At 34.4% G+C, this 9,288-nt stretch overlaps 1 protein-coding gene across 1 annotated transcript; it reads left to right on the top strand.

Moving 5' to 3' along the window:
• Window positions 1-749: 749 nt before the first annotated feature.
• On the top strand, window positions 750-7,993 carry LOC104461340 (nuclear receptor subfamily 2 group C member 1-like; the record flags this gene model as incomplete). Its single annotated transcript, XM_010072888.1, has 4 exons — window positions 750-912; window positions 2,545-2,666; window positions 5,774-5,913; window positions 7,856-7,993. Coding segments are annotated over 4 exons (563 nt in total), but the record flags the coding sequence as incomplete, so codon positions are not given.
• Between the last annotated feature and the right edge of the window lie 1,295 nt (window positions 7,994-9,288).

Genomic DNA, 9,288 nt, shown 5'->3' with positions numbered 1-9,288 from the left:
TCTCTGTAGGCGGTGATCAAGTCTGTGTATTTTTGATTGAAGATATATTAGTTTTGGTTCTCAGGTGTATTCATGAACAGAAAAACAACAGGTCTGTTATCAAGCAGCAAAATAATGAGTAATATATCTGTGCTTATCCTGACATCTCCCTGGTAACATTTGTGCGTGTGACAAGAGTCACTGCCCCACATCAAAGGGTACTAAGGATGGTGTTGAAAGCATGAGAGTGCTTTCTCTTACCTAATTTGAAACAGTCTTTTCAAATTAAGTTGAATAACCTAGCCACAACTCATTACTTTTAAAAAAAAGCTTATTCTGTTTTTGCTTCATAGCAGCAAAAATCTGTAAAGTTTATACATGCATTAAGTTGCTTTAACAGCAGTCTGATGATCATGTTCTTAAAATGCTCATGCCAGCACTCTCAGTAAACATCACTAAAGAGATCTTGAAAGGCAAACTGTGATTCAGCAGCACAGTCAATATGTCAAAACTGTGAATTTGTTGGCAACTGGTGTGAACAGGATCTGCTGCTAATTTGTGTTCCAGAGCCACTGTAGGTTGGAGCTTTCAGGGATTTTGATCAGTGGAGTGTCAGGAAAAGCATGCTACTGACTTTTACTTTCCAAATCTGGTTCTTTGAGACAGACACCTAAATACAGGTTTCAGACATGTGCAGGTTCCCTCTAAATTGAAACAGTCTCTAAAATGAAATTTTATTTTCTTTTTGTTTGTTTGTTGTGATCTTACAGGGCATTTGATACTCTGGCAAAAGCATTAAATCCAGGAGAGAGTGCAGCGTGCCAGAACTCTGAAAGTATTGAAGCCAGTGTACAGCTGATTGGTGGGGAAACAAGCATGAATATCGTTGAAATAGAGGGGCCACTACTCAGTGATGCACATGTAGCATTCAGGGTATTTTAAACTTTTTTACTGTTGACTCTTTATAACCATTTTAACATAGTAATATAATGATCTGATCAAGTCTTATTTTGAACTTGTTAGAAGAGTAACTATTTGTTCAGGTACCAGCATTCATTTCTGATGAATGCACTGCTTTTGTTCACCCATTAACTGTTTGTTTGGGAAAATGTACAGCTCTCTTCAGTGGTTTAGCTGCACTGTTTATTCTGTAGCTTCTTTAAAAATACTAGGTAATGTATGCAAAATGATTTACACAAGTGTTGCACAAAGCAGAGAGTCAGCATCCACATTCTCACTTATTAACAGGTGGATCTGATGCAGTCTGCAACTGGATATTGAAACTCTGAAGTGTATACCTTTGTGTATATACCCTCTTTTAGTATGGTATTAATTCACTTTAATCACTAAGGGAAAATAGTTTCCTTTTTTAGTGAGCCATATATTTTCTGGCTTTATTTCTCATTTTACAAGCCTGCAGAAATTCTACTATCCTTTTTTTTCATCATCTTCTTATTCATGGACAAATCAAAAAGCTTTCTTGTCTGAAAACTTCTTCAGTACCAGGAATTTTATTAAACTTTGCCCCTCTGTGCTGGTTTTGGCTGGTATAGAGTTAATTTTCTTCATAGTAGCTGGTAAGGGGCTATGTTTTGGATTTGTGTTGGAAATGGTGTTGCTCACACAGGGATGTTTTAATTACTGCTGAGCAGGGCTCCCACAGAGAGTCAAGGCCTTTTCTGCTTCTCACACCACCAGTGAGAAGGCTGGGGGTGCACAAGAAGTTGGGAGGGGACACAGCTGGGACAGCTGACCCCAACTGGCCAAAGGGATATTCCATACCATAGGAAGTCATGCTCAGCAATAAACTAGAGGGGAGTTTGGTGGAGGGGCCACTGCTCGGGGACTGTCTGGGCATCGGTCAGTTGGTGTTGAGCAATGATTTTCATTTGCATTACTTGTCTTTCTTGGGTTTTATTTCTCTCTGTTATTTTTTTTTTTTTTTTCATTTTCACATATTATTATAGCTATTATTATTATTATCAGGTATTTTACACATCAAAATATTTTTGTTGTATTTATTTGTAAAATATTAATTAAAAGTACAAAAAAATATGTTTTGTGAAATAGAATTCACACACACACACCCTCCCCCAGGAATTGTGGAAACAATTTTTCAGACCACTTATTCCACTCCTTTGGGGGAAGTTTTGGAAAGTAACCATGCCTCTGTGTTTATCTACATGTAAATGTAAGAAACTTAATTCTAATTACAATGATTCTTCTAAAACTTTTATTCTTTGAGAGTGTCTCAAAAGTTGAGTTTTATTTGGGATTTTCCATCTCGATGTGTCAGGTCTCACAGACATCAATATTTATCTAAGATAAAGATACAGAAATTTTGCCTTTTTTGTTGCTTTGTAGTCACTATAGGGTATAACAGTGTGGCTAAGAATTTAAAAGGCAGTCATTCCATTTTATTTCAGGATTCTCTCATGTTTATTTAAAAAACAATTTTACTTTTTCACTTAAAAGAAACTCTAAGACTGATTTTTTTCCTACCATATTTTTTTATGAAGAAAGTAAAAGAACTGACTTCCACTTTTTTTTTTTTTTTTCTGACAGCTCACCATGCCTTCTCCTATGCCTGAATATCTTAACGTTCACTATATCTGCGAGTCTGCCTCCAGGTTGCTTTTCTTGTCCATGCACTGGGCACGTTCCATTCCATCTTTTCAAGCTTTAGGGTAAGTGTTTAGTTACTCATGTTGTGATTACACACTTTTTAGTTTTTTATTTTCACTGTCTTCCTCAGGAATTTTTTAAATATAAATCTACTTACTAAAACTATTCTATAGATCTTCATCATGAAGGTGAATTTTCTGAATCAAAACTACTACCAACTTTAGTCCAATTCAGGTACTTTGGTTGGGTTTTGGAGGAAAAAGGAGTAGATTTATAACAATCAAATGCCTGCACACTGCTACTTCTTCAATAAACTTTTAGTAAATAAGACTTCCTATTGTTTTTTAGTAGCTGCATCCCTAACTAAGATGCTTATCAGGCAGTCACCAAAAAGAAGCTCCTCTCTGGAACCCCAAACATTGTTATCTTTATAGGTTAATTAGTAGTAATAATTTTGCCTTTAATAACCTATATGAAGAAAATGGTTAGCTAGATTCTCCAAGCATTCAGGATTAAGTTGTTTAATTTCAGGGGATTTTCCAAAAAACAAATGGTTGCTGTAAGCAAAAAGTAATTCTCATTCTTTTTACAGTTTGTATAACATGCTGCTTTTCCAGCAGAATTCAGTGTATTACTTAAAATTCTTAAGCTAAATGTAGTGGTACATTGCCGATCATCATGAGAAAGCATCTCAAAAACAGCATGGGGACAAGTGATTTATGTTATTTTCAGAAGTAATTTTATGAAGACACATCAAACAAAGGTACTGTATCAGCTCTGACACAAATGGAGTATAAATCATGTTTGTCCTCATCTACACTGTTTTTCTTTAATTCAATATCAAAATAGTGTATGAGTGTGGCAACAAAGAGAATCCTTTTGAAAGTTAGGGATTGTCCCCTTTTCCAGGAGTGCTATCAAAAGCAGGATGATCTGTGAGTACCATTTGTGTTTACTCAGATGTTTAAGCCCAATGATTCTGTATTGTTTAAGGAAAGATGCTATATTGTGCGTAACTGAAGCCTGTGTTTTGGAGAGGGAAAAAGTAAAATTCTGTAATGTTAAGCTATAGTAAAAAATCAGGTAATTACGATGTTTTACTTTAGTAGAAATTGTTGCCCTGCAGAATTTCAACATATGTAGTAAATTAACATAGTATGTTATGTCATTATACGTTTTTAAAAGGTTTTTGTAAGAAAGACAGCAAATTAGTCTTATAACAAAAAATGGGTATTGCTTTTTAAAAATAAAATGTTGTACAGAATACCTGTCTCCAAAAAGATTAAACAATAAATGCATATAGAAAATCTGCATATTTTTTCAATATGTTACTTTGCAATATATTTTTCTGTTTGAATAAAAAAATGGAGGAGTAGGCCATCTTAATAGTGTTAATATTTACCTGTGCTAGCATTTACAGTCCCAGTTAAGATAATGGGCAACAGTATATTTAAACACCATTTAACACGAATATACAGTTTTCCTTTTGAAGAGCTTAAAATACTAAATTTTTTCAAGTGGAGTTTTATTTTAAATTAATGTAGCTCTTTTATTTGGAGCACATTATGTACTATAATTTTGACTTTTAGAGGGGTGACTCATTTCACTTTTAAAATGAAGAGAAATTCATATTACTAGTTTTTAAGAGGAGTTGACGAGCCAAAACAAAACCATAGTAATGGTTTGGTAAGAAAAATAGATAATTGTATCCAGGTGGTTCCCTCCTCAGGCAATGTTTTCCTTAGTCTCAGCAAGACAGTTGGCTTTGGCATACTGATTTAGTTAATAATACCAAGTTATTGCTTAGTTCATCTTCCTGCACAAGAATCTTTGTGGGCAAGAGAGATTCCTACTGAAACGTTTATCAGGCTGGTGACAGGCTCTTAGTTTTTGTGGGTACTTAAGTTTGATCTGGTGGTTCTGGTCTAGGTTTGGTCAGCTATAAAGTTGACACATTTATCTACACACACACCAGCTGAGTAGCCTGTACACTCTATTTTTGCTGTTTCTCAGCATAGTCCCTTTGACAGGAGATAAATAGGGATGTGACAAATATGTGTAGAAGCTGCATGTACAGTATCATGTCTACCATAACAAGAACTGGATCATAGTGAAAAATACTGCCCTAGGTAAGCTCCCTGTTATACAGTACAGGACAAGTCTACATTAATCTGTCTTTTGGCATTTTAGTATTGCAGTAAATCGTCAGAAATGTTCTTGACGATTACATCAGTGTTCTTGCAAAAATCCATTCCATTGTATTAAAGTTGAAATCCTAGCTTTAATATACTTTTCTTCTTTGATAGGTCTTGTGCTTGTTTTAAATTGCCATTATTTATATTTACTGGCTAAAACTGTGAAACATGGTACCTGAATTTGACTCCTCACTGGTAGGATTTCCCTTTTAAGGTACTGAGCTCTTGTTAAGCTCTAGAAGTTAGAGATGCTTGGCAATACTGAAAATTAGGTTACTAATATGGAAATGCCTGAATATGGGTTGATATACCTAATTTTAACCTTCAGCATTTGAAAAAAAAATATTGACTACATGTGAAACTTAATTTAAGGACTAATTCTTACAGCAAAGAAATCCTCATTACTTCTATTTATACTTTGAAGTCTGTATTTCAAACCGTATTCCAAACATGAAGGAGATAAAAAAGTAGCAGTCAGAAAGCTCAGGATCTTGATCTCATATGTTCCAATTCACATGTATTTTTAACTAAGAAGTTGTACCAACCTGCCAGATTTCAAGTTAAAAAAAAGACCTCTGAGTCTAGTCTGCATCCACAGTACTGGAACAATGCAAAATTTTTGTCCATGCATGTAAACGTTATTAAAAAATTAGTGTAAATCTTAAGAACACTAGCATGATGGAATGTGCCCCGGCCATTGTCATTTAGCATAACTTCAGCTTGCATTTGTAATAGAAATCTCTCTCCTTTTAGATCATTAAAACAAAACTTACTTCTTTACAAAAGTCACTCTAAAACAGGTATTTTAAACCTAGCATGCGAATAAAAATATATTTTGATGCAGGGCGTCATTTTGGTACTGGTTGCAATGTTGAATTAGATGAAAGTTTTATGAAGTTTTCTTCAAATTAAAAAAAACTATGTGAATGCAAATGGCTGGTTTTATTAAGTGAAATTATTGTATTTTTTAATAGACAGGATAACAGCATATCATTAGTAAAAGCCTGCTGGAACGAACTTTTTACGCTTGGTCTTGCACAATGTTCACAAGTTATGAATGTGGCAACTATATTAACTGCATTTGTTAATCACCTTCATGGCAGTTTACAGCAAGGTAAGGTGTATACTGTGCACATTGCCAGACTTGGGGAATTCATGGGTTTTAAGTTTTTAACTGCACAGAAGCTTTTTATTTATCCTTCAGTTGTTAATTAAAATTTCCTTTATAGAGTTTTGTGGTTAGTATTGAACCAAAATGATACTAGAATATACAGTTCACAAGATGGAAATTTTTAGTAATTTTGCAAAAGTCAGCTATGCTAATACCCCCAAATTAAAAAAAAAAAATAAATAAAGTTACCCATCTATCTAACATAGGTTGACACTTACTAGTGTTGTTTTTATTGCCTGTCGATGTAATGTCTAATAGTGTTCTGCTGTTCTGTTAATATACGTCAGCTCAAATTAGGAATATTTTAGGCAGCATCAGCATTAAGAACACAAGTGTACTGTGAATATGATTCCTCTGTATCAAGGGTATAAAGTAAAGAATAAGCCACCTGTCCTTGCTGTTCATAGCTGTGAAACAAAGAAGCTGAATGCCAACTTGGTGCTATACTTCCTTTACATAACTTGGCTTGTTGGCTTCTGTATCCTAGTTTTAGACTACATGCAAGTCTTCAAAATATCTTCACTAAGTATACTTCATTCCGTATTAATCCTATGTCCAGCATGTCTTGCATATTTTTCATTCAAATGAAAGAGATTAAGTTGGCCTTCTCTTTCATTTACAGTGAAGGAAATGCTCTGAGTGGTAGGGGAGCCTTTAAGCTAACCTGTGTGTGCTTGTGAATGCTCACAACATTGTCAGCACTAAAAGCTGTCCAATCAAAAATAGTATAATCTTCATCCGTTCATGGTCTTAACGCATTTTTTATAAGGTAGATACTCATACAAAAACATTATAATTTTCAAGTTTAACTAGATTTTAGGGTTATTTGCTGCTACGTGTATGAAAATTCACTGTTGTTAATGCTATGGAAAAACAGGTTGGTAAGCTGTAGAAAAACAGCCTGCAAGACTATAGGTTTTTCCTCTCCTTTTATGAGAAGGGAAATAAATAATTATTTCTGAGAGGTTTTCATGTTTTAAAAATATCCACAAAATCTTCCTAGAAATAACAAAATTAAAACAATTAACAAAACAAGTTGTTTAAACCATTAAATGTAAGGGATCAGCTAAGCATATTAACAGATAAATCTGTGAATGTCTTTAGGAGGGATACAAATGGAATTTGGGAACTTAACTTCACTCTACGTAGTTTTTAAGCATGCTCACCAAAAAGTGTATTGTAGTAATTAATCATGGTTTTATCATTACTACAAATATATATTTTTTGCCATTCAATTTGAGAATTCAGTGTGAATGCACAAATCAGAAATTTATATTGAGTGGCTTCCACTTGTGTAGTATGCCAGCTGCTGCATCTCCAAGAGATAACAAGATTGTGGGGCCCAGAGACCCTAGTTTGATGGATTGTGAAGGAAACAGGATTTTCAGGCTGCTGTAGCTATTGCTGACCCAAGGGGAACAGCTCTGCACCAACCACATTCCCGTAGATGCAGATCAGGAAAGGTGTATGGTGCACTTTCTTTTCCAGCAGTGCCATGAAACTATACACTAGGCTGCCTCATGGCATCTGACTCTTAGATATAGGGCATAGATCTGCAGTAACAGTGTGTTCTTTATAAATAAGTAGTCTTTCCCTTCCTTAATTTCAAGCTCTGGTCCACCTCTGATTATTGGAAGCTTTAGTGGCAGGAAAAGACCTAATTGTACAACTTTAATAAAAAAAAAAGGGGAGAAAAAAGATCATTATAGTCCATAATTGTTTGTGTCAAGATTATTCAGACCCAGTATGTGAGTTCAGAGATGGCATAGATTTCTCACTGTTTGAATCTAATACAAATCATTATTTTTAAAAATCCAGTGTGACCGCATTTTTTTGCATGTACATTGACTTGGGGTTTTGATATTTTATGTGTGTGTTGACTTAGATAAGCTGCCAACAGACAGAGGAAAATTAGTAATGGAGCATATCTTCAAATTGCAAGAGTTCTGTAACAGCATGGTTAAGCTTTGCCTAGATGGTTATGAATATGCATATTTGAAAGCAATCGTCCTCTTCAGTCCTGGTATGTAATTATTCCAAATGTAAAACAATTGTATGCTCAATTCATCTATGCTATTTTTTGCCATATAACTCCTGCCTGTTCCATTATATGCAGTTACTATGACCTGTAGAATTACTGCCTATATTTTTTGAGGAATCTAGGAAGGTATGTAGTGATGACTGTAGGAAGAGGAGGGTTAGTCTTTTAATGTAAATAATAGAGTGCTGCCTTGGAGACTTAAGTTTTACTCTTGCCTCTGCTGTTGATTTTTTTTTTAAAAATTGTAGTTATTGCTTTTAATTCTGTGCCTCCTTTCTGGGGTACTTTTCCTGAGGACCTGCAGTTTAATTTTCAGAAGTGTTACTACTGTATGTCCAGCTGAGATGGATTGAAGTTGTGTTTTTAATGCATGAAAGACTATCTCTTCAGGCATCAATTCTCCCATGCAAAATTACAGAAACATATCACCTCACTTCACATGGGTATTTTGAAAATAAATATTACAGAGGGCATTTCTGGTGAAGGAACAACACAAACATTCCTTATATTATTTTTTTCTTCCTTCTGAACAGTATTTGTGTAGTGTATTCCAAGTAATGTTAATGGACATACATTAGACAGTGAAGACAAACTAAAATAATGATTATTTTTTAATTCTGGGAGATTAGTCTACAATATGGAGGAAGAAGGGTCCTCTGGTTATAACAGCTAGTGAGTGAATAGTTAGATAGGTAGCACATATGCCTGAACTGTAGAAAATTACAAAATTAATTTTCTTTATTTGAAAAGTGTAGAATTAACTTTTCACTAAAGGCATTCAGATATTATATCAGTATACTGCGGGTCTTAGATTCACCATTCAGAATGTAGGGACTTAATATAAAACCAAAACCAAATCTCTTGATAAAAGAAAAATATAAATTTCAAGTGCTTTATGTATCTCCAGGAATTTTTCACTGTCACATTTAGAAAGTACATCTTCAGTAACTCCATTTTGCATTAGAAAGTTTTAAAAGCATTGACAGTTTCTTTAATTCTCACTGCTCTGCCTTTTTTAGATTCTGATGTCCCATAGAAAAGATCAGAGAAAATTTTTAAAAGCTGTATGAATCTTAGTGACCTGCCCATCATCGGTAGTGCAGTATTTGGAGAACTGGGTATTTGGTTCTTGTCAGTTCTGTAGATTTATTAGATCTGAGAAGAACTTTCTTTTCCATTCAATTTCAGATCACCCTTCCACAGAAATTAGTTGAGGTGAGAAAATATTCTGGAACCTGAACACTCCAAAAATGAAAATTTTAAGCAGGATTTCAAAA

Source organism: Pterocles gutturalis, unplaced genomic scaffold (genome assembly GCF_000699245.1).
Source record: "Pterocles gutturalis isolate BGI_N339 unplaced genomic scaffold, ASM69924v1 Scaffold40072, whole genome shotgun sequence".
NCBI classification, from domain to species: Eukaryota; Metazoa; Chordata; class Aves; order Pterocliformes; family Pteroclidae; genus Pterocles; species Pterocles gutturalis.
Note: the sequence above shows the minus strand (reverse complement) of the source record. Positions and strands in the feature narration are given on the sequence as shown.